The 25,966-nt window shown below is 45.8% G+C and overlaps 1 protein-coding gene across 1 annotated transcript in view; it reads right to left on the bottom strand.

Annotated features, from left to right (window-relative positions):
- The window catches only part of RPH3A (rabphilin 3A), an 889,811-nt gene that overhangs the window by 235,287 nt on the left and 628,558 nt on the right, over window positions 1–25,966 (bottom strand). Inside the window, exon 8 of the mRNA XM_085633027.1 lies at window positions 14,603–14,773. Coding sequence (XP_085489153.1) covers window positions 14,603–14,773 — 171 coding nt within the window. The remainder of the gene's footprint in view (window positions 1–14,602; window positions 14,774–25,966) is intronic.

Below are 25,966 nucleotides of genomic sequence, written 5' to 3'. Positions count from 1 at the left end.
GTAGCAGCGGAGCAGACTCGGAAGAGCCCGGTACGGCTCCGCGACCACGAGGTAAAGAGAGGGCAGGGCGCAGTGCGGCCAGCCAGATGGCCTCGTGGGAAGGCATCGCCACTGCCAAACGAAGGTCCGGTGTGTCCTCGGCAGGGCACCAGGACAGAGGGTACAGTATGGCCCCAGGCACAGAGATTGACAGCGCTCATTGGCAATCAACAGCGGCATGGCTGGGAGAGTGTAGTACAACCCCTGGGCAGCAAGCTGAGATCAAGGGCCGCTTCAGTGTTGCGGAGCCCAAGACAGGTATACACAACTTGACACACAGTTCAATTTGCATGAGTTGGGGACCAATTACTCTCAGTTATATTATGATGAGATGAGTTTGGAAGAAGTTGAGTTGGTGGATGAGGTGGCTCCAGTGGAGGAGGAACGCCAGTAGTGGCGGAGTTGTGCATGCAGGGGTCGGGTAATGTGGTCGTCCCTCGTATCTTGCAGGACCTATCCGCTGCAAGGAAGAGGCATGGTAATGATGATGGCCATGGTAGACCCTCGCAACTGGTTAGGCGACATACCCAGGAGTGGAGACGGACCTGGACACCAGTTAAGGGCAATAAGGCTAAGATAGTAATGGTTTCCAAGGGTGTGGATGCAAAGGGTGACACACACAGCGGTTGCATGCGCCTCAGTAAGGGTTGGTATTTAACAGATACTGGGGTTGGTATGGAGTACATAGCATAGGAAGGTAAGACCGAGGTCAATACTGCCCGACGCAACTGACAAAGGACAGAGCCCAGTCAGGAGGGGAGGAGAGCCCGTGGGGGAGGACACTTTCGAAGAAAACTCAGGCTGCACAGACCGGCAGGAAGGGATTGGGTCAGGTAGTGGGTACACAGACGGTCTGTGGGGCGGAAAGCAAGGAACTTAAAATAGAGAAACTACCATCCATGGGAACCACAAAACCACTGGGCACACACCTGATGCTGTCCATGAAAGAAAAGATATGGAGGGGAGAATATGTAGAGATGTTTAAGCTCCTTCACAGGGTACTTAGGGTGAAGAAAGGGTCCAAGGAAGAGGAATACGAACTGTCTAGAAGACCTGAGGTGCTTCCTGAGTTTTGCAAGTGTTTATTGTGAAAAGTACCCAGAGTGGTCTGTAGCGCTCTTTAAATACATGGATGTAATTAGGAAATCACAGATCATGTATGGGGGTTACGGTTGGGTGCAGTATGATGACGAGTTCAGGGCATGTTTGGCCCTGAACGCGTAGGTGAAGTGGGAGGGAGACCGATTCTGACTTGCGCAACACACCATGGGGTCAGCCAAGTTTGGTAAGACAATATTTGCTGCGAGTTAGCCATATTGCACCACCCCTTTCAAGGGCGTCCCACCCAAGGTAAGTGAGAGCAACAACAAAAATCCAAATTGGGGAACTCCGAGCTTGCTGGGACTTCAAAAAGGGGCTATATACCCGAGAATATTGCAAGTTCTGGCCTGATGCTCCAAATGTGCAGGGAAACACTCCCTGGTCGAGAGCTCCAGAGCAGCAGGCGTGGGGTAGGGCCAACAAGGGGGGCAGTGGCTCAAGGCAAGGGAACTTTGGAGGACAATACAATGCTCAACCCTCTGGTTTTCGGGAAGGCCAGGAACAATTGGAATTTTGGCTGGCGCACTATGATCTCAGAGAGGACGCTAAATGCTGCAGGAAGGTTTTCAATGGAGTTTTAAGCTGGCATATGAGGGGCCCAGGATACACAGGTGTGCTGGGAATTTGAAATCTGCCAGGACAAACAGGTAGACAGGGATGAACTGCCGAAAGAGATCAAGGAAGGTAGGATGGCTGGGCCTTTTGCTGATTGGCACCTGGAGAACCTGATCATATCACCCATAGGTGTGGTTCCCAAAAAAGAGAAGGGGCAATTACAGCTCATCCGGCATCTCATTGGTCAACTACTTCATAACGACGGAGACAGCATCAGTCTCTTATTCCTCTGTGGATGTGGCTATGGCATTAGTTGAGGAAGTGGAACAAGGGGCTAACATGGCCAAGAGTGACAAAGTCTGCTTTTAGACTGTTGCTGGTACACCCTCAGAATTTTCAGTTGTTGGGCATTCAATTGGATGGTTTCTGGTATGTGAACAAGTTGCTGCCCATGGGGTGCTCAATTTCATGTGTGCTGCTCAAGCACTTTAGCTTCCTCCTACTGTGGTTGTTCACAAGGTGCGCAGGCAGTGACACACTATCTGGTCAACTTCTTTTTCGTGGGTCGGCCCGGTTCCACAGACTGCCAGCAGCAGCTGGCAAGTTTCCAGGAGCTCAGGGGGGACATGGGGTGCCACTGGCACCAAAGAAAACTGTGGGCCCTAGCATGGTGTTGTTCTTTCTGGGCATCAAACTGAATTCGGTAGCTATAGAAGCGAATGTGCCACTGGATAAAAAACGGACGATGTATATGCGGGTGGACTCAGTAACTGTGCGGGAGGTGCAGATTTTACTTGGACTCTTGAACTTTTCATGCAGGGTGGTCATGGCAGGGCAGGACATTTCGCAGGCACCTGGGCTTGTACCGGACGGGTCTTTCACAACTGCATCAACACACGCAGGTGTCAGCAGGGGTGCGCTAAGATTTGCAAATGTGGAGGCTTTGATGACTTCAATGGCATCCCATCGGCAGTGCCACAGGAGTGTGTTTGGGATGTAATGATCAATTCAGATGAGGCTAGGGTCTTTGGTTATGGTGTTTACTGGCAAGGGAAGTGGTGCACAGAAGAGTGGCCTGAGGGTTGGAAGCATGGTGGCAGGATCATCGCATTTTTTGGGTTTTCCCCCTCATAGTGGTGGTACAGCTGTGGGGAAGGGACCTGGCTCACAAGAAGTTCCTTTTTCGGACTGCTAACCGGGCGGTGGTGCACATTGTGAACAGACTATCCATCTGAGCAGTTGCTCAAGCTTTTGAGAGTACTTCTACTGAGTTGTTTGCAGAATGACATGTTGTTTCAGGCTAGATACGTGGTAGGAGTGGACAATGACATTGCAGATGATTTGTATAATTTGCAGTGGGAGAGGTTCAATGGGCTGGCTACGGAGGAGGACAGGCATAAGACGCCAATGCCGGCAGACATGCAGAGAATAGGAGACAGAGGCTGTTCCAATTGGTGGTAGCTTTGTTGGCAGAGTCTACTAGGCGTTCGTACACGCAGGCATGGGAGGAGTTCCTAAGTTCAAGGGCGAGCTGGAGATCTCCGGGTTGAAAACTGGAAGGAAGATGTGGTTCAATTCATCCTGACACTGATTCAGAACGGTCTGACAAGAGTCACTATAATGTGGAAGCTGACAGGAATCTTTAAGTGGGCCACTGTTCTGGGGCTACGTGTCATCAGCAGGGGAGCTGGGGAGAAGGATGCTGGAACGATGGATCAGAGAAAGGGGCCCTGGGTGCGGGAAAAGGACACCTTTGTCCTTACATTTGTTTGGGGAGGTGCTAAGGGTTTTGTCATCGGTGTGTGATGGGTAAGGTGAAGTGGCCCTCTTTTCCACATTAATGTTGTGGATGTTTTTCAGGGGTTTTCCGGTGTCAGAGTTATTGGTGAGTGCCCGGGGGTTGGACTTGAGTAATGTGGGAAGACAGGGATCGAGCTGGGTGCTGGGCCTCTAGTAGTCTCAATCCGATCACTGTTCAAAGGGGAAGACGGTAGACCTACAGGACTACCCTGTCCAGAGACTGTGTCTGGTACAATGGGGTGAGCAATTGAAGGTGAAAACGGGGGCCCTGGTGCGGGGGTTACTATCATGCCAGTGGGGTCCAGGTGACATTCCTCCAACTATTGGCGATACTGGGCAAGGCATTAGTGAAGCTGGGTGAAAAGCCAAGGACGTTTGGCACACACTCTTTTAGGATTGGGGTAGCCACAGCAGCTGCATATAAGAGTTGGGACAGTACATGGATCATGGGGCTGGGCAGATGTTCTCAGATTGCTCCCGGTGACACGTGAGCTTGGACAGGGGGATTGTTGATGTACGAATGTGGTTGTGGGTCCTCTTCTCACATATCTGTCTTTTCAGGTGCCGTGGCTGGTCCGCACACCTCGGACCTCTCCATCTGGAATCTGGGCCATTCCTTTATTGAATGGGTCCAAAGGCATGTGGCACAGAGGGGTCAAGATACCAACCCGGACTTCGGCGAAAGTTGGTTTAAGGTGTCATTGCACAGAAAGGGTGGCATGAGGTGAGGCGAGTTACTGGGTAGAGTGAAGCACCCAGAACAGAGATACGACGCAGTGGAATTCTTTTGGGGGATGGGGCTCATCTGTCACACTAACGGATGGAACTGTACCTGATATAGCTGAAGGAGGCTTTGGCTCATGCGTTGAATATTCAGGAAATTAAATTAAAAAAACACTTGTATAGCGCATGGCTGCCCGGAGACCTCCCAGCGCTGTGCATGACTAGCAACCCGTGACAGAGATACTTAGGGAAACAGTAGTGTTTTTATTTGCTTTCGAAAGACAGGATGGCTAGATTCCCTGCAGTGATGGAGCGGCAGTGCGTTCCAGAGTTTGGCTGTGTTATGAGAAAAGAGTCGGCCACCACTTCTGGCCCTCTTAATCCTTGGTACTTCAACCAAGTGAAGTTCATCCGAGCGCAGTTTCCTAATCGCTTTGTAGGGCTGGATCATGGTCGAGATTATCGGTGGCCCGTTCCCCTGCAGGGACTTGTGGATGACGGAGAGGGCCTTGAAGCTAATTCTTTCTTTCACTGGAAGCCAATGAAGGGAGCGTAGGGCAGGTTTAGCTGAGAGGCGCTTTGATATTCCCAAGAATAGTCTGGCCGTGCAGTTTTGGAGCGTTTGCAGTTTTGTGATTACTGCAATCGGGGCCCCGAAGTAAAGTGCATTTCCATAGTCTATCCTTGAGAGTATCAGTCATTGGACTAAGATTTTCTTGGCTTGGGGAGGAAAGAGAGGAAGCACTTTTCTGACCATTCTAAGCAGGCCATAACTAGTGGCGACTGTCTTCCTTGCTTGCACTTCAAATGTCAAGTTCTGGTCTAACCAAATGCCAAGACTCTTTATCTCGGTCTTGGGGACCGGGACTGGGCCCATGCATGCTGGCCACATAGTCCTCAGTGTAACATTTGAGGGGTTGCCCAGGATCATGACCTCCGTCTTTTCACCATTAAGCTTCAGGTGGGACGCCCCCATCCACTTAGAGACTTCTTCTAGGCATGCAAAAAGGTAATTAGGCTGCTGCATTGCTTGGTTAAGCGCCACGACCAATTGGGTGTCGTCGGCGTAGGTCACCATATGGATTCTGAAAGGGGGCCATGATCGCCGCCAATGGGGCCATATACACATTAAAAAGAGTCGGGCTCAGCTGAGGGACACCACACAACAAAGGCAAGGGTTTGGAACTCATGTTCCCTCCAAATATCTGGAAGAAACGTTCCTCTAGAAAAGAACGCAGCCATTGCAGTGCCGTGTCAGCTACTCCTATATTCCTAAAACGGTGAATTAGGATGCGGTGATTCACCATATCAAATGCTGCACTCAGGTCAAGGAGTATAATGGCTGCTGACCCTCCTGAGTCCAGGATCTTTATGCTTTCTTCTGCTACCGCTAGCAGAGCAGTTTCAGTACTTTGTCTTGGGCGAAATCCTGTCTGGGAGGGGTGTAGCAGATTGTGGGATTCCAAAAAGTTTGAGAGAGTATGGTTAGCATATTTCTCAGCGATTTTGGCAATCCCCGGAAGAAGGGAAATGGCGCGGTAATTTCCCAGATCCGCCGGGTCCAGATTTGGTTTTTTCAGAAGTGTCTTTACCATTGCCCCTTTCTAGTTGGGGGAGGGACTATTCCTGTGGCCAGTGAGGCATGAATCACGTCGGCGATGGTGAGGCCAATTATGGGTGCTACCCTTTTCAGGACGTTCATAGGTGCAGTATCCCTAGGCGAGCCACTTTTCACCGAGGAAAGCAGAGTCAAAATTGTTTCCTGGGGAAGAGGGGGAATAGCCTCCAGCAAGTGTCTGGTAAGAAGAGGACCCCGACCTACGTGCTCATTTGAGGTGTCATACTCGTCGTCCATTTGGGGCAGGAGTTTAAGAATGTTTTGAACTTTGGTGGTAAAAAAACTCTGCCTGTTTATTGCATCATTGACCCGAAGTATCAGGGGCAACAGGTGGAACAGGGATTTTGAGGAGTTTTTTTATGATAAGGAAGGTTTCTCTGGGGGAATTAGCGGGCGACAGAATTTTTTCCTCATAAAAGGAGGCCTGTGCCTTTTTTTAATTTCTGCTCTATACGTGCCGATGGCTCTCCTGTATTCGAGCTTTTTGCTAGGTGAGAAATCTTTCCTCCAGCTTCTTTACCGTACCTTGCAGCACTGTTTTAAAGAGCGCAATTCCGAGGAATACCAGGGAGATTTATGAGGACCATTCTTTTTTTAATCAATGTTTTAGGGAGGACAAAGTTCAGCGAGTCCTCTATCCAACTGTAGACGTCATTGTTAGTTGCAACTGGACTGGGATCAGGCTTTGGTCTGGTCTTTTCCAGTTCTTGGACCCATTTGTCCAGAGGGAGCTTGGACCAGGGCTGGTTCAGGGTGAGCGAGGGTGGAGCATGGGGAGTGGTGATCTGAGGGCACCATGAAAGGGGGATGAGGAAGTGATCAGACCATGGGATAGGGGTGGGGTCATTTCCTATCAGGTTCTCCAGATTGGAAAACACAGGGTCGAGGCAATGTCCTTTGACATGGGTAGCTCGCACAACCTTTTGTGACAGCTGACAAGACGCAAGATCTCGTGCTAATTCGACTGCTGTTCCCAAATCGTCAAAGTGCAAGTTAAAATCCCCAAAAAGAGTAAAATTTGCTGCAGTACTGGCTAGGTTAAGGACTGTTTCCAACAAAGCTTTGCAGAAGGTACCTGCCACACCTGGGGGCCGGTAGATCAGGATGCCTGTGAGCGAGAGGGGTGGGGTGAATTCTATCAAGAAATGGACATTCTCGCAGTCTAGGAGTGGATTCCCAAGAAGGCGACGGGTGAGGTGGTCTTTATATAGGATAACAATCCCACCATCCTTGCCTGTTGTTCTGTCCACCCTCTGTATCAGGTACCCCTGGGGGAGTGTTTGAACAATGTCCGGCTCTGAGCTTGGGTTGAGCCAGGTTTCTGTTAGGAACAGGACCTCTGGGTCATAGTCTTGCAGAAGCATCGAGATCTCTGTAGTGTGTTGGGGCAAAGATCTGCAGTTCAATAGCAGGAGTTTATAGGCGCCCGTGGATAAGGAGGGTGTAATGGTCCAGGAGGAGAGTGTGAATGGGTAGTATGGGCACTTTTTCGTTGACTTTTCACACGAAATAGAATGATAGCAAGTTGCTCCTAGTGCGCTATTTAATTGATGAAGCTGTGCACTAGAGTAATAGTAGTGATCTGGCGGGAAAAGTGCAGGGGTCCTGGCCCCTGGCCTGTTCTGGCGCGGACGGGCGCAGACGGGCTTGCCTTAGCGGCACAGTCGTGTCATCAGACACTTTTATGCAGCTTATCCAGCGCCGAGAACAGCAACTAGACCGCTGCCCCGGGTGCCTAAAGTGCAGCAAGCGGACGTAGAGAGTGAAACCCCCTACCCCCAGTGCATTGAACACAGCTCTTTACTGGGCAGAGGAGCGGGACAGTAAAAACAGGTAAAACAGTAAAATCACTTTCAATTAGCAGCAATATAATATTTAAAAAAAGAAGCAACTGGTAGAACCATTCTGCCTCTCACGAGTGTTCTGCTCGGGTTGTAAGTCAGCCTGGAGAATATTCAGGAGTGAAAGGGTCCAGCCTGGTCGGGGGGGGGGGCAGAAAGTTCACGACTCTCTCTGAGTGGAGGTTGGCCAATAGTTTGGCATATTTTAGAGTTAAGTTTATTGTTGTTGCCATCGGCGAATCAGGAAATAAATAGGAGGGGTCAACGAGGGCACACTTGGTTGAGGCAGAACATAAAATGTTACACTGTAAGAAGTTTAGATAGCTAGTTGATAATAGATGTGAGTTACGTGTTAGAAGATAAAGGTCACCATTAGGTTGGTGTAGCATGGTAAGAGATAGACATGGGCTGGATAATTATGTTGGGGGGAATTTAGGGGTGGGGATCTGTGACCATAGTTAACATGTTGTCTATTGAGGTTTAGTTTTGTAAAGGTGTGAAAGACTGGGGGATGGTTTGTGATATTCACCTGTTTCAATAAAGTGGCCTTTTTCACACTCAAGATTGAGTACATGATCTGTGCTGCTCCCCTGTCACCCAATTCAGAGAACTGACTATAGCTCTGCATAACGAGTGTCAAATGGAACAGAGAGAATGCTAAAATGAAACTAGAACATGCTTCTTTATTGCACTTTATACCGCAAATATGCTACTGAGAAGTGTTGTACACAACAGGCATCAGCTTTGCCCAGTGTAACAGTACTCAATTCACCAAACGTGGAAGAATGGAAAGCTGAGTTGGCCTTGGCAGGCTCACACCCATGACCTGAGATGAAAGATGTGGGCAGTCCATGTTGAACTAATAGAGACATCTTCCACCTGTGTGCCTTTGCGACCTCATACTAATAACAGGTCAAGAACTTTTGGCAGTGATGAATGTTTTACAGTTTCTTCCATGAGATGCCCAGGCTCATCTTTTAGTGAGATAAGGGCACATTGCCTTTCATAGCCAACTTCATATTGCTACGTAATGCTCACTGTGCAATCAGCTGTGCATGCCTCAGTAGAGCTTAAATTAAGAATGTTGCTTTATTGACCCACATTAGTATAGCAAGTTTTAATTAATACCTGTTATTAAGCCCAAAGAGGTGATTCTGGTTTTGATGTTGGTGATATGAACTTATATTAGGTTCAGTGCACTTAGCCAAGTATCATCTTGCACTCTATCAAGGTGCATCTTGCATTTTATGCCACACCTACTCAAACCCACTAAAGCCCTCAATTCGAGCTGTACGGTACTGGGTGGCTGTATCTGTAACATCCCGCCACTATTGTGCAATTATGGGTTAAACTTCATGGAATGAGGAATAACTGCATGGAACCGGTTTTAAAAGGTGTAAAACTGCAAGGAATTCCCTGTTGTGTGGGGGTTGACCCATTTGCCACATGCCTCGAACGCGTGGTAAATGTGTGCTGATGGAGACAGGTACTAGGTGGGCGCGGAGGGAGCAAAGTTGAGAGCATAGGTGCAAAGGGGAAAAATTGACCCAGGCAGGTCTTGTAGCTCCCCCTCCTGTAAAAGAACTCTCAGCAGGTAGAGAAAAGGGGCCTGGCTGCCTTTGCAGCTAAAGCCTCAAGTGATTTTACCAGCTGGTATGATCAGGTATGGCATTCCCGTACCTGGGAAAACTGGGTGTGTAAATGCGATCCAACTTGTCCAGCTGAGCGGAAATTCCGCACTGTAACTCTGCTCCGCCCAGCGTGTAATGAGGATCTAAATGCGAAACCTTGTCCTGAAGGAGTTCATCAAGTAATAATGATAAGGCAATGATTAATGGCAGCATATTACTAGCACTGTTTGTTGAGACATCCCTCATACGTAGGCAGAGAAGCAGTCGCTTCCAAGTGTAGAGCCGCTGTCAGCCATGACACTACAGCTAACACTAGACTGATGCAGATGGAAGCCGGCCAGGTTTCTTGGGCTTGTGGCCAGCACGGAGTGAATAAATTACAGGTCAGCAGGGCTCTGCTTCCACAATGAGGCTGCACCATATTGTGTTTTTCAGCGCGCTCACTTGCCAGTCAATCTTTGCCAATTCGCAGATTCGGAATGAGATGCCTGTCTGTGTGTAAAAACGAGTAGCGCATTGTGAAAGTCACCAAATAGTAATACAGAAATGGAGAATGAGTGGCATGTTCCCAAGAGAACACAGTTCAAAGCTAATTTTGTAAAATATAAACCTACTATATTTCTGTGGGACTCAACATGTTTTCTCGTCACATTTTAAGCGACATGTGACATTGTTCGGGCAGTAAGTACGCACACAAACATGATTTACAAAATGAGTACATCATATGTTAAGAATATAGTTCCATGATTAGCTTGTAATGAAAACTACTATGACTTTCTATCTATAGTTTATAAGGTTCATTTCGGTTACAACCAAGCCCCAGGTCAGTAGGGTACAATTTATTCAAATGGGGGCTTTCATTTGATAACCTCAAAAGTTATTGGAGTTTAAATGTTTTGGTTTACCTGCATGGAACCCCAAGTAAAGTGATGTGTCATCATAGCGTAGGACTATCAACCCTGCCAAGCCCATACTGTCATATTAAAAAGTATTAAATGAATCAGAGTTAAATGTCATTTCTTTTTTCAACCAAACCTAAAGCAATACAATTTGGAGTACTACAGGAGTCTCTTCTTGCCACAGTACTTTTTTAGGTCTCGCCTAGGCAGCGCATGTGCTGTCTCTGCTGTATGGGCTTTCAGCACGCCTATTCATTTCGATTAGTTCCTTAATGTGCCTTTCGAAATTCCTTTGCTTTTGTTGGTGAATAGTTTAAATTTCTCTCTCCTTTTGCTATTTTGGTCACGCCCTCGAGACTAGTCCTGTTACATGGATCACTTTACTATCGGCCATATGAATTTGTTTCGGCGCACTACTTTTTCTTTTGCCTGGGCTTGTTTTGGCTTTCCGAACGCGCTCAGCTGAGTGCTGCAAATCATATCTTTAGCTTGTTTTCCACGGTCTTTGGTTTCACAAGCGCTTTTTCAGCCAGTGGCTGTTTTTCATCCTAAAACATTTTTGGTTTCTGTAGCTGAAATGACCAGACTTTAAATAATATACTTTCTTAATGGAAGACTAGTTTAAGAAGACAGTCGACAGTAGGATTTACCTATTTATATTATGCTTTTGACAATGTGATTATTTGGATATGATTAAAGAGGTAAACATGTTACCGCTCCGTTTTAAGAAAGTGAAAGCAGCTATAAGTTGCGTGCTTTCAAATTCTGATGCTTTCTTTAAGGTTTCAATCGTTGGTGAAATAAAACTAATATCAAGGGATGCCTTCTTGTGCTCTCCAAACGAGGCATGCAACATGAGGTTATTTAACAATATGTCCTGCAAGTATACAATACAACTCCACCTCAGCTTCAGTGCAGCACCACTTCAGCACCAGTCAGCGTCACTCAGCACCATGTCAGCAGCACCACCTGAGCATCACTAAGCAGCACTTAAGCAACACCAGCACGGCACCACCTCAGCATTACTCAGCCCCAACGCAGTACCACCTTAGCCCCAGCACAGCACCACCTCAGCCCCAGCACAGCAATACCTCAGCATCAGGGCAGCACCAGTACAGCATCACTCGACACCACCACAGCATCACTCATCACCAGCGCAGCATCTCCTCAGCATTAATCGACACCACCACAGCACCACCTCAGCATCAGCACAGCACCACCTCTGCATCAGTGCACCACTACCAGCGCAGTACATACTCAGCACCAACACAGCCCCACCACAGCATCAGCACAGCACCACCTCCGCACCAGCGCAGCACCACCTGAGCAGCAACTAAACCCCAGCACAGCATCACTTCAGCATTAGCACAACACCACCTCGGCACCAGTGCAACACCACATCAGCACCAGCATAGCATCAGCGCAGCACCACTTCAGTATCAGCACACCACCTCAGCATCAGCACAGCACCATCTCAGCATCAGCACAGCACCACCTCCTCACCATCAGTGCACCACCACTGCAGCACCAACGCCGCATCAAGGCAGCATCACCTCAGAACCAACGCAGCACCACCTCAACATCACCACAGCACCACCTCAGCACCACCTCACAATCAGCACGGCACCATCTCCGCATCAGCAAAGCACCACCTCATCAGTATACCACCACCACCAGTGTAGCACCACCTCAGCACCTCCTTAACATCAGCACAGCACCATCTCAGCATCAGCACAGCACCACCTCCACATCAGTGAACCACCACCAGCACAGCCCCACCTCAGCACCAGTACAGCCCCACCTCAGCACCAGTACAGCCCCACCTCAGCACAACCTCACAATCAGGGCAGCATCATCTCAGCACAGCACCAACTCCGCATCACCAACTCAGAATCACGTAGCACCACCTGAGCACCAGCTCAGCACCACCTGAGCACCAGCACAGCACCACCACAGCACCACCTCAGCATCAGCACAGCACCACCTCCGCATCAGTGCACCACCACCAGCGCATCACCAACTTATCATCAGCGCAGCACAATCTTAGCATCAATGCACCACTTCAGCATTAGCGCAGCACCACCTCAGCACCAGTACAGCATCACCTGAGCACCAGTGCAATACCAAATCAACATCACTCCACACCACACCACCTGAGCATCAGCACAGCAGCACCTGAGCAGCACCAAAGCATCACTCAGCACTCCCTCAGTATCATTTAACACTACCCGAGCACCACCTCTGTAGAGGCACACCACCACCTTAGCAGCACCTCAGTATCATTCAGCACCACCAGTGTAGCACCACTTTAGCACCAACACAGTATCAGCGCAGCATTGCCTCAGCATCAGCACAGCACCACCACAGCACCACAACACCACTTTAGCATCAGCACAGCACCACCTTCTCATCCGTGCATCACCACCAGTGCAGTACCAACTCAGCATCAGCGCACCACCACCTCAGCAGCAGCAGCGCAGCACCACCTCAGTACCAGCACCACCTCCGCTTCAGACATTGACAAAGTCAATAGCTCTTGCTAAACACTTGTAAGGTAGCAAAGGCAAGACCTATTGGCTATGCCAATGCTTGTTTAATATCTACATGTGTCAACTCGCACTGCTTTTAAGCCATACGAGAGCGGAGTTCTTCGTGCACACACTGACACTCAGCTCACACGGACTCTATATTTGAAAGCCTTATAGTTATTAGATGATGGGCCTCTAACTTCTTGAAGTTAAATTGAAGCAAGACAGAACTTCTACTTCAATTTATTAATAACAATGTGAATGGTGTCTACTGGTGCAGTTCCAAAGGCACTTTTACTCTTCACCTCAGCATTCCCTTTGACTCACATCTAGGCACAGCTCCACATATTGCGTGCATCAGAAGTATGCTTATTCCTCCTCAAGATATTCCCTTTTTCGAATTCCACAGTGAGATGCCGATTGTTACTTCCCTCATAAATCAATAATTGATTAGAGAAATGCCATTCTCCTCGGAGTTCCTAAGAAACAGCAACCCATCTTCAATTCGTTTGAAACGCTGCTGTATGTCTTATATGTGGATTAAAAACACACGATTCAATAACAGTGGTCAAGAAGCATCTTCATTAGATTCTAGTACATTCAAATGTGATATATTTAAGGCCATATGTATTGTGTAAAATTATGTTTATTCTCATAAACCTATCTTTTTCGAAAAAACATTTAGATGGGATGTCACACAATGAAATCTCAGATCTAATCACCAATTCTTGCTCCGAGTTCATAAAACCCGACCTTAAGAAAGGGAGACAGCAATTTCTCCATGGCTGCAGTCAAAAGTTGGAATTCACTCCCAAATCATCTTCGCACACAGCCTCACCAGCCAACATTTTGAAAGGCTTTAAAATCCTCTCGTTTTGAGCAATAATACATTTAATACAACTTTGGTTGTCCAGCACCAGGAAACCTCTCAAGATGAAACCTGTGTCCTACAAATGTTCTACATCAGATCATGAGCAAAACAGAACAAATTAGAAGTACAAACCATGATGTAGTGTTTAAAAGGGGCAGAGGTTTCGCCTGAATTCAATATGGCTGAAACCTGGCTGCGCCGACATTCCAGCAAGCAGGATGATAATCACGTGATTCCTCAGTTCATTCCCATCCGGCAGAATCTCAGGCTATCTGCCTTCATGAAGCACCCAAAAGGCTTTTTGACTGCAAAGCATGCCCAAGACGGAAATTGAGGTACCAACTAATCTGATGACCAAAAAGATTGGTCTCAAAGCAGAGCCAATTCTGGTTGGCTGTAGGGCAGCCAAACAAGATGACTGACACCTCTGGGCTTTTCAAACAGGTTTACTGCCTAACCTTTGACCTATCAGATTGGCAATTTCATTCATTTCTTTTGACTACAGGTCAGGCAGTCAGATTGGCTGGAACATCCTGCTGTTTTCACAGGCTGGCTTTGTGATTCAAGAAGGCTGGGGAATATGCCACACAGAGAGCAAGGTGCCGGCAATCCATGACAGCATTTGACCTGTGGCATTGGCTTCTCAATAGCAGGATGGCATCCCACCTGACCGGAATGCAGTCAGCTAGAGGAAAAAGCAAGTCATTTCATTGTGTTCTGGAGTGGCAAAAAGGCCATCTTGCCCATCTCCAGTACAAGGGTGTACTTCTACTATACTTACACAAAATATTTCAGGTTTTCCACTGTCAGGCAATTGTTTTAAAAATAGGTCTACAATGTTAAGAATCATGTTAAATCTACACATTTAAACTGAGAAATCTACAGCTTATTATAAATGCAGAAATATTGTGGCCGAGGTATGATTATGCCTGACATAATACTGAAAAAATGTTCTTGCATGTACTCCAAAGTAGCAAAAATGTCAATAAAATTTACCTCCGGGGCTCCGGTTGATGTCATTGTCCATATTGCTATAAGAATAGTCGCGGCTTTCGGCGTCTCCTCCGGGATATTCGCTGCCACTAGGAGCCATTCTTGACTCTGATGGTTTTCGATTAGGCGGTGGGTAGCTTCCTCTGCCAGAAGGGTTCGCATTCGGTTCATTTCCTATAATGCAAGAATTAAACGAGGTTTTGATGTATGATTCATAAAACATAACCTCTATCTGTGCTTAACACAATGTAGTTATGAAGCGGTGAGACTCAGTATGCCAGTAATTTCTCAGTTTCACTATACTGTTTATAAAGGTTGTTGTGCTATGATGTTGAACATTCACAAATCGATGTTCTGAAGCATGATTTTTTCAAAAATAGACTATGCTGTTTTCAACAGAATTGTCAACTATAAAACTAAATGTCCTGTAAGGGTACTGGCTCATTAATCACACATGAGAAACATATATATATATATATGAGGGAAGAACATTGTGAAACTATGGGAACCCAAAAAAAGCACTTTAGAATAGCTTGAATGGTTTGCTTGGGGGTAAAACCCCTTTTGCTATTTGTACAACACATATGTAAACACGCATTTGCAAAGCCAATAGTCATGGTGAACGCTGAAAGACACTAAATTAGGATGAAGTTAACAACCTGGTAGCTATAACACACATCAGACAAGCTTCACTTAGGGCAATTTGTAAAGTTTTTATGCAGTACCAAAACAGTAACAAAGTCAAAATGCAAAACAATAAAAGTCCCTAACTGAATTTGGAAAATACAGTAAAATTAAATAAACAAAATTACAAAACTCCAATAAGGGGAACCAAAGATACATTTTAAGTAGGAATAGTGCCAAGAAGCACAAAGTTCCAGACCAGGACCTAGGCACAATTCAAGGCCAGCAGTAATTGGACGGTGGTCAGATACACCAACAAGGTTTGCCCTGGAAAAAGATTTTACCTTCTGACTTGATCCTTTAAGCCCAAAATCCATCATAGGAGTACACTTCTAAAGCCCCACAGGACCTCAACAGAGGCAATAAGAGACTCCCAGAGTGTCAGGCACAGGCCAATAGCAGGGTCCAGTCTAGGTCCTGTTGCCACTGGTCAGCTGGGCAGTTGCAGGAAAAGTCTCTTGCAGCTTATTGCATCCCTGTAGCTTAGATAGGAGGTTATCCTTATGACCCTTCGAGTTCCCATGTGTTTGTCCTTGGTACAAGATGGAGCAGGTTCAGTCAATCAGGGCCCCTTTCAGTTCACAGACAGTAGGTCTAATGCTCTTCAGGTCCAGAAAGTGTTCTGAAGTGGGCGTCTGGAGATGCTGCATTTATGCCTGGCAAGTGGTAGTGAATGGGAATTACTCCTCTGACCAATGGGGTAAAGGTTCCTGCTCACCTGTGGCCAACTCTACCCACTATGGACATTTTCAAAGCCCAGTTTGAAACAGCATTGAACTCACTATAAACCCAGAAACCGAAGTCTGATAGGAAAAGCAGGGTCCTTCACAAGAATGGTCTTGGCATCCTCCACTCAACCTTTCAGGGGCATGTCAAAAATGACTTTTATGCATCAAAACTTTGCCTTGCTTCTATTTTTGATATTATCTTTCTCAACAAGGGATTAAAAATCAAGGGTGCAAAAAGCTATTGGTTAATAATTAGGACTAGGGGGCGTGGTCTGGCCACGCAGGAAGATGGCCGCCTGACGAGTGAGCTCCGCCACGGGATGGGCTCTTAACGGAAATATTTTACCCCATATCGGCTTTGGAGTCCTCTTCACGTGCCCTGTGGTTGCCGGAAGGTGGGGGGCACGATTTGAGCGTGTTCCAGGGATGTGACGGCGTAGTCTTCCTGGTGTTAATCGTCTTGACGAGATTGTGTGGCGCTGCTTGCCTGACGCAGCCCGCCTGACATACTTCCTTCGGCTGCCTCATCCTCCCCCTGAAGCCGCGCCTCTGTTGCTCATGGAGTGCGCCTGCCCCCTCATGAGGCCGCGCCTTTGTTGCTGTTGAGGAGCGCTTGCTTCCTTATGAGGTCAAGCCTTTCTTGTGGATGTCGAGCGCCCGCCTCCTCATGAGGCCGCACCTTCGCTGCTGCTGTCAAGCGCCTTCCTCATGAAGTCACGCCTTCGCTATTACTGTTGAATACCTGCCTCCTCATGTAGCCGCGCCTCCTTCAATTTTGTCTGCTGCATTATTTTCCTCAGAAATATTACCTGACAGGAGTCATGGTTCTTGTTGTGCTGCTGGTCTGCTACTGGTAGGATTAACTCCTTTTACAATTTCATTGTGGCGCTTTTGTCATTCACCTCAGCCAGTCATCTTGCGCCTCACCCTCTGCAAAGTTAGCGATCTTCTTGCAAGAACAATTCACGATTTGTCACTCAAAACTGAACTTCCAAATTTAACTTTTTCACCCTTCTATGAGTGGCCTCACCTTTGATAGTTGCAGTTTTGCGCCCTTCGACTTTGATAACGACTGGTGCTGCACGGAAATGACTCTTTTTAGCGCAATTTGGGTGACTCACATAATAGCTTGCCTTAATTCAATGTCATTATAGTGTTTTAGCCAATCTTTTCAGTCAGGTTGTGTATTCTTTGCTCTGATATGGCTCATGATTTCCCTGCATTTTGCAGTTCTGTTCATTCTGCAAATACAACTGTGGTTATTAATGTCATAAGCACGCATATGTTGTTTCATCTTATCTCAGTTCTATTTATGCGCCTTTGAGCATGGCGACAGTTACACTATCTTCACCAATGCCTTAATCCTTTGCTTATGGTTTTGGGGACCACTAAGCAATGATTTCCCATTCATGTGATGTACTTTTGCATTTTAGTGTCTGGAATTGCGATATATTATTACCATACACCAACTGCTATTATTGGGCTTTTGTATGTCCTGGTATTCCACTGTATTTTTGTGATCATATATAAGCATTGTCTACCGGCAAGACGCCCTCACGCATTTTCAAAGTTTCTGTCAAATATTCTCCTCAAATGCCTGCTCCTAAGCAAGGAAATAAGTCTTCTAAGCCACTTCTTTTTGCAGAAGCTCTAAAGCAGACCATCAACATGCCAACAAAAGGTACTGCCTCCTCTCCTCCCGTTTTACCCCCGGCTTCGGCCTCTAACGGGGAGCAGGCGTCGGCGGCAACTCTACAACGTATTCTGCACGAAATATCTGAGGTTAGTCGTCGATTAGATGACATGAACCTTACAATTACATCATTAGCTGAGGAGACTAAATCAATTAAAACAGAATTCACCAGCTTTCATGCGAAGATTGAATCTCTTGACTCTAGAGTTCAGACGGTGGAGAACCGCTTGGACTCCCTTCCCAACAAAGACCGAGACCTCTTATTCTTCCATAGCAAACTTATTGATTTGGAGGACAGAAGTAGGAGGGATAACGTTCGTTTTTTTGGTTTTCCAGAGCGCATTGAAGAACAGAGTTCCAGTGCATTTCTGTGTCGTATACTTCCTAAGATGACTGGTATTTCTTTCACTCCACCTCTGGAGATACAGCGGGCTCATAGAATTGGTCCTCCACGTGGTGATCCTGCTGCGCGCCCACGGCCGATCATTGCCTGTTTTCTCCGACATGACCAAACTAGACAACTACTGTCTGCTGCTCGGCTTCAAGGTTCCTTCTCTTTTGAAGGCCATCGCATCCATATGGCAGCCGATTTCTCCAAGGAAACCAATGAACGGCGGAAGGCCTTTCTCTCCATGCGACCTCAATTACGTCAGCTAGATATCAAGTATGGTCTATTTGAACCTGCACGTTTTCGTGTTACCAAAGATGGAGTCTCTAAGGACTTTTTTGATCCAGAACATCTTCAGCAATTTTTGGACTGCCTTCAACCTCAAGATATGGAGGTTCTCACTGCATCTTCGCAGCAAATCCCGTCCCAATCACCCTCTAAATCTTCTACTCCAATGTCAGATCGTAGCAGGCGCCCTCCCAGTAGCCCTAGACCTCGGGGTAGGGATCTTGAACGACTTCATCGCTCACAAGAAGATAGGAAATCTGCATTACAATCGGTTTCGGCCGCTACATTCCCACAAGACTTGCAAAGAGACAAGTCCCGCTCTCCTCTTAAAACCCCTTCAGATGCGGACTGAATAATGCTTCCTCCTGTGGAAATAGTTATCTCCAGTCCTATTGGCAGTTAATGGTAGACTCCTTTTCCTTGCGAGTCTTGTTTCTATTGTTAATTCATCATTATATTTTGACATATTTTGCTGTTCTTATAATATTTGATTGCCTTTTTTCATCTCTTTCTCACTAGCTTCCTATCTTATTTCCTTTCCCTTTCACTATGCCTTCTGCTATTTCTCTGCTTTATAATGCTATTCCTTTTTCTCCCTGCATTTATTACTCTCCATGTTACAATTTTATTGCATATTTCTAACTGGTTTTGCAGTTACTTGGGTGCCTTGGCGCCTAATTGTTTGATTATAGTTGTACTATTTTATTTGCTCACATGCATATTGGTATAGGCTTTTTTGATATGAGTATGATATGTCTTATGCTCTTAGGTTACCTCACATTTAATTATTGTTAGATTTCTCTTCTTACGTAATGTCGCTTCTCAATTTCTATTTTGCTTTCTCTACTTTTCTTCTGTTCTCTTTTACAATGCTCTTCTGGGCTTCCCTTCTATATTATTAATGCATTCCTAACTGTTTCTCTCTTTCTGTGGGGTCTTTTCCCGCGGCGGCGCTCTAGTGCGCCCAGACCCGCGGGTAACAGTCTACGGTTTCTTGTTCTTTACTTGCTACTATTTAATATTTTATAGTTTCTTTATTACTGTACTGCTTTTCTAAATCTTATCTCCTTTCGTCATTACTTCTTTTATTGTTTCCTTTATGTATCTCATCTAAATCAGAGTATCGTTTCCACTTATTTTCTTTTTGTTTCCCCCTCCTTTTGTCATTTCTTTTCCTTTTTTCTTTGTCTGGTTCAACACGTTGTTTTGTGCTTCATTTTCCTGTTTCTGATTTTTGTTCTATTCTACTATGGCACAGGCACATTCTCTTAATGCAATTACTTGGAATGTACATGGCCTCACCCATTACATAAAACGGAAGAAAGTACTCTCCTATCTCCAGACCAAACATGTAGATGTGGCCCTGCTTCAAGAGACCCATTTGGATGCTCTAGAATCCGATAAACTTTGTAGAGACTGGGTGGGCAAGGTTATCCATAGTAGTGTCCAACAAGACGATTCCACAGACACAGGCCCCCTCCGCAAGTGTGGAGTAGCAATCCTTCTTCGCAAATCCCTTCCGGTCACTGTCTCTAAAACATGGTCAGATGTAAATGGCCGTTATGTATTTGCCACACTTAAAATTGGAGAGTCTCACATTTGTGTAGGGTCTGTTTATGCCCCTACGGGTACCAAAAAAACATTCTTTCTTCAATTATCCCGCCTGCTGCTCGAAATTAATGCATCGCAATATTTGATTGGCGGAGACTGGAATGTAACGCAAGATTCCATTCTAGACAAAACTGGCCCATTAGATAGGGGCAATGCGTCAGACAGAGCTTTGTTAGGGGACATCATATCAGATATTGGATTGGTTGACCATTGGCGTTTCAGCCATCCAACGGATAAGGAATATACTTTCTTTTCATCGGCTCATGGTACATTTTCTCGTCTTGATTATTTCCTCATCTCACATAGCACAGTTCAATTGGTTACAGACTCCTGCATCCTGGAAGCGGCCTTGTCTGATCACTCTCCGGTTCTCCTTTCCCTTGATCTGGGTCTTTCTAGGCCTGGACGTAAGCCATGGCGAATGAATATCCAACGCCCCAGGACTCCTACTGGTAAGTCCCAACTGCAATCTCACCTTCAAAATTATCTTTCTACTATTCAGGGGTCTGTCACCTCTAGCAGGACTCTGTGGGCTGCGGCGAAGGCTACTTTGAGGGGGCAATTAATGCGTGATGCAGCAATTGCTAATAAGCAAAATGCAAAGAGACAAGGTGAGCTCGAATCCGACATACAAACTTATTCTCGCCTATACACCACATCTCCGTCTTTACAAAACCGTAAATTACTCGAGCAAGCTCGAATGGCCTTAAATAGCCTTTTTACATCTAAAGCAGAATACGCTTTACAGAAAATGAAAGGTCGACATTACGAGCAAGGGGAAAAGGCGGGAAGGCTATTAGCCGCGCAGCTGCGTCAGAGGGAGGCGTCTATGGCCATTCCGGCCATTAGATCTGCGCAAGGACACTTGTGCACAAAACCTCAAGACATTGTTAATGAGTTCGCCTCCTTTTACGAATCTCTTTACACTTCCGATAATCGAATGGATTCGGATAAAATGACAGCATTTCTTGCAAAAGTGCATCTTCCTTCTCTTTCGGCGGAGGGCAGAGCCATTCTCGAGGGTGAAATAACCAGAGATGAGGTTTCTGGTGCGATTGCTGCCCTGCCTTACCACAAGGCCCCTGGAGAGGATGGATTTCCTCCTGAATTTTATCGCTGGGCAGGTCACAATATTATTGATACCCTACATGCCGCATTCCAGGAGGCGGACAGTGCATCTTCACTAGGACCCCTTTCTAACAAGGCTATTATTGTTGTGCTTCCAAAGCCAGGTAAAGATCCCCAGCTTTGCAGTAGTTATCGTCCCATTTCTCTATTGAACTCTGATATTAAAATCTTGGCCAGCATTCTTGCTTCGCGTTTGCGTAAAGTCTTGCCTTCTTTGATACACCATTCTCAAGTAGGCTTTGTACCGGGCCGTTCCTCCCGGAATCATCTGCGTTCTCTGGCCCATGCATTATGGTCGGCTAAACATCTTACGGATGATGCGTTAGCCCTTTCACCTGACGCAGAAAAAGCGTTTGACCGCATCGAATGGAACTATCTCTTCAAGGTCATGGATAGATTCGGTTTAGGTACGAAATTTATTGATAAGGTACGCTTACTATACGATCACCCTTCTGCTCAGGTAAATTGTGGTGGGTTTCTATCTGACGCCTTTACGATTAAGAGAGGGACACGCCAAGGGTATCCACTATCCCCCCTTCTGTTTCTTCTGGCTATGGAGCCTCTGGCTGCTACCATTCGTCAATCTGATGAGGTCTCTGGTGTCCCCCTCCCAATTGGACATTCTAAAATATACCTGTATGCTGATGATATTCTACTCACCCTTACTCGTCTTCCCCGGTCGATTCCTTCTCTTCTTCACATTATTAATGATTTCTCTTCTTTTTCAGGTTACAAGATTAATTGGGACAAGAGTGAGGCTTTGCCCATCTCTAACGGTACCACAAAAGCAGCCATTTTTGGATTTCCTTTTCACTGGCAGTCTTCACGCCTTAAATACTTGGGTGTCCTCGTTAATAAAGGATTGCAAGACATGGTTGCAGATAATTTATCTCCTCTTATATCCCAAATGCAACGGGATTTTGATAAATGGAAGGCTTTGGGTCTTTCTCTTTGGGGCAGAACACAGGCGGTTAAAATGGTTACCCTTCCGAGATTTATATACATTCTAGGTATGCTTCCTCTACAGATCCCCTTATCTTTACTTCGATCTTTGACTTTCTTCCCATCGATGCCAGAAAGACGGTGACAGTAGCACTCATAATCTCGCGACTGGACTACTGCAACGGCTTGCTCGCAGGAGCCAAAAAGAACACCATCCAAAAACTGCAGAGCGTACTACACACAGCTGCCCGTCTTGTCCTGGGCCTTCCCCGCAGATCCTCTATTTCTGCAGCACTTCGTTCACTTCACTGGCTCCCCCTTCACAAAAGGATTCTCTTTAAGATCCTGATTATAGCCTTTCGTGCCTACAACAAAACAGGCCCTAAATACCTCACCAAACGCTTCCCCCACTACCTGCCCAGCCGTCACCTTCGCTCAACCAACGACAACCTCATTCTTCTCCCCAAATACAATCTGAAAACGAAGGGTGAGAAGACCCTCAGCTTCCTTGCAACTAAAGCCTGGAACAAACTACCCAAAACCCTCAGACAACAAACCCAGGAAAAACCTTTTCGAAAACTGCTAAAGACCTGGATCTTTAATCTCCCGGACGATCACTCCAAAGCTTCCATCTAATCCTCTTGGACTGGCTCACTTAGGTTCCCTAGCGTTAAGATGCTCCCTCCGGAGCGAACGTCGCGCTCTATAAATACCCCACAAATACAAATACAAATACAGATTAAAACTTTCATTTGGGGTACTGCTAAGCCTCGCCTTGCTATCACTAAGTTAAAGGCTCACCAGTTATCTGGCGGAATTGGCCTTCCATCTATTGAACACTACTCTTTGGCGTTACATGTTTCCCAAATCTCATATTTTTTACCTGGCATCAAAGATTTACCACAATGGGTTCAAATAGAAAGACATCTCCTATCCTCAGAATCGAACCTCTCTCCTCTGTATGGTAGTGGCACTAGTCGTCTTGACCCAAAAAACCCGATATTATCTGCCATGCATAAATCCTGGCAGAGAAGTCATAGATTATTAGGCTCAAACTCAAGAATCCATGCTAAGGCTCCCCTATGGAATAACTCGGGGATCCGTATTAATGGTCGTATGTTATCCTGGCCTGAATGGCGAGCTGCAGGTATTCTCTGTCCGGATCAACTTCTGCATGATGGGGATTTTAAGTCATTCTCTCAGCTTAGGGTAGAATTTGATCTTCCCCTTCATCATTCTTCCAAATATCTTCAACTTCAACAATGTTTGAAGACCCATATGGGATCATCACCATGGCTCCTGCAAGATTCCCCTATATTATCCTATTTGCACATTTGGGGGAAATTTAAGGGTGTTACTTCTGGTATATACAAAAAATTTTCATCTCATCTTTTTTCTAAATCTCTTTCACACGATCTTCAGCGTAAATGGCAATCTCGCCTCTCAATTTCCTTTTCCGATACTGAATGGGATTTGATTCTAGAGAATTTAAACAAGGGAGCCCGTGAATCAAGGCTCAAATTTTGTCTTTTCAAAATTCTGCATGATTGGCATTGGTCTCCTGTCAAATTACACCAAGCTGGCCTTCTCTCTCATTCTAATTGCTGGAGATGCTCCAATTCAGGTTGTGATATTACTCATATCATTTGTGAATGTCCTAGTATCCAATCCTATTGGACTTTTATTGGTGTTACTTTGAATTCCACTATGCCCCTAAAATTGCCACTTACATCTACTAATATTCTCTTGCATGATTTACGTCACTCCCCAAAGCTCACGAAACCACAACTCCGCCTTTTCCATACCTCAATTGCTACTGCCAAAATATGTATACTGCGTCATTGGAAATCAACTTTACCTCCCCCCCAGGAAGATTGGTTGGTGGCAATGATGCAAACTGCCTCCCATGAACGCACAATCTATAATCTTCAGGATCAAGCTGACACCTTTCTCCGAATTTGGTCTCCATTTCTTAAATCAAATGCTGCTGATTCTCCGGCCTCCACTTCTACCCAAACACATTAATCAGCTTTCACTCTTTCTGTCCTTTGTTTTTTCTCTTCTCTTTGTTTTTCTCCAATCCTTTGCTTCCTCCGTTGTTGTGTTCTTCTGCCTTGATCCAATTACCTTTTCTTCGTTTTATTTCTTTATATTTTCAGCACTTTTTATTCTTCTAGGTCTTTCCCCTCTTCTTTCCCTACAGCTCATTTTTATTACATTTCATTCTGTGTTTTGATCTCATTGTTGCATTAACTAGTATTTATTTATTTAAACGCATATTTATATCGTATTTATTTATCAATATCTTAGTCCATGATTCCTTTCAACATGAATTTATTTTCTCTTTATTTATTGCTGTATATGCTCTAATGTATTCGCCTTATAAAACTCAATAAAAAATGTCAACACTAAAAACAAAAAAAAACAAAAAAAAGAATTAGGACTAGCTGAATGTATAATAGAAGACAATGGAAAAATGTAGGTGCCGTCCAGGTCAGTTTGCATTTTAGATGAATATGTCTATGTATATCAGCAGGGCCAGACTGGCCTTTTATTCCATTGGTCATTTCCCGGGTGGGCTGAAGCCCTTAGAGGCCAATTTTGAAAGCCTAGGGCCACTGTTCGTGCCTCTTTCACTTTCCATTCCGTCTCGAGATGAATTGAAGCAGGAACAGAGGACTTCAAGAGAGAGTGATAAAGAGAGAGAGGGTGGAGAGACCGAGAGATGGGGGAGAGGAAGCGAGAGAAAGGATAGCTGGTAAGAGAGCAATTGAGTGAGCAGAAGAAGGCCATGGGGCTGGTCTGAGCATTTTTGCCATGGATGCTTTTGGTTTCCCTGTCCGTGCCCTGTACACCAGTCCCTGAATGCATGTTAATTGTATGCCAGGATGTGTGCTGTATGGATACCTGCGTGTGTAGCCTTCGAGTACATCGGTGTTTGTATTTGTTTCTGTGGTCCTTGCATTTTTTCCTCTTCTGTGCTTTTATGTAGCTTGTTATCTGTTTCCCTCCTCTTAAGTGGCCCACTCTGGGCATTGAAGTTCCATGTCTTCGGGATCATGTTCTATTGGTGGATAGCCACTTCATCCCCTGTGTACTTCAAACCCTTGCCAATGGAGGAGTACAGATCCAACCAGGATGTGTGCTGCTCATTTATGGATGTGTTTTGCTCCAACAATGTTTTGGTCAGATGCCCCCTGCAATGACTCTCTGGCATAGACCAAAACTGTTTTATTAAGTGAGACTTTTTGGACATTGGTAGCCATCCAGCTCAGCTCTCTCTGTAAGTAAGATATGCAGAATGTTTCCAAGTCCCACACTTCGCTTTATGTTCTTTGTTTGGGGCAACCCCACAGGATGTCGTAGTAGTATAATATACAGCTTCGAAGGCAGTCCTTTTCCTACACTCATCTCTCTGGTACCATTGAGAAAGAAGAAGTAGCACATGAAGCTGCAGGTGGACTGTATGAACCAATGCATGGATGGTTTTCAGTTGTCCCTAGGTTTACCACATGCAAGAATAGTGAAATGTATCCATGAAGTGCAGGAGAGGAAGGGAAGGGAGTCAGAAGCCTACAGAACATGCCAAACTATTCAGAGATCCATTCACCTGAAAGACAAACTCCTGATGAATGAAGCGCTTTGTTGTAGGTTTTAAAGGTTTAATCATTTCTCTTATCTCAGCTGGAAATAAAGACAGCCTGCATTTGCACATCAGCGAATTCATGATATGTCCAGCTGATGACATAGTAGACAAGTGCCTATTGCACTGGTGGATAAGGGGCACACACAATTTATACAAATGGCCATCAGCTGGCAAAACATGCTTTAGATGCCCTTAGATCATACTGTTTGAGACCCACATCATGTAAAACATAATCATAGATGACGTCAGTGATATAATT

This window comes from Triturus cristatus, chromosome 11 (assembly GCF_964204655.1).
Source record: "Triturus cristatus chromosome 11, aTriCri1.1, whole genome shotgun sequence".
Classification (NCBI taxonomy): domain Eukaryota; kingdom Metazoa; phylum Chordata; class Amphibia; order Caudata; family Salamandridae; genus Triturus; species Triturus cristatus.
Note: the sequence above shows the minus strand (reverse complement) of the source record. Positions and strands in the feature narration are given on the sequence as shown.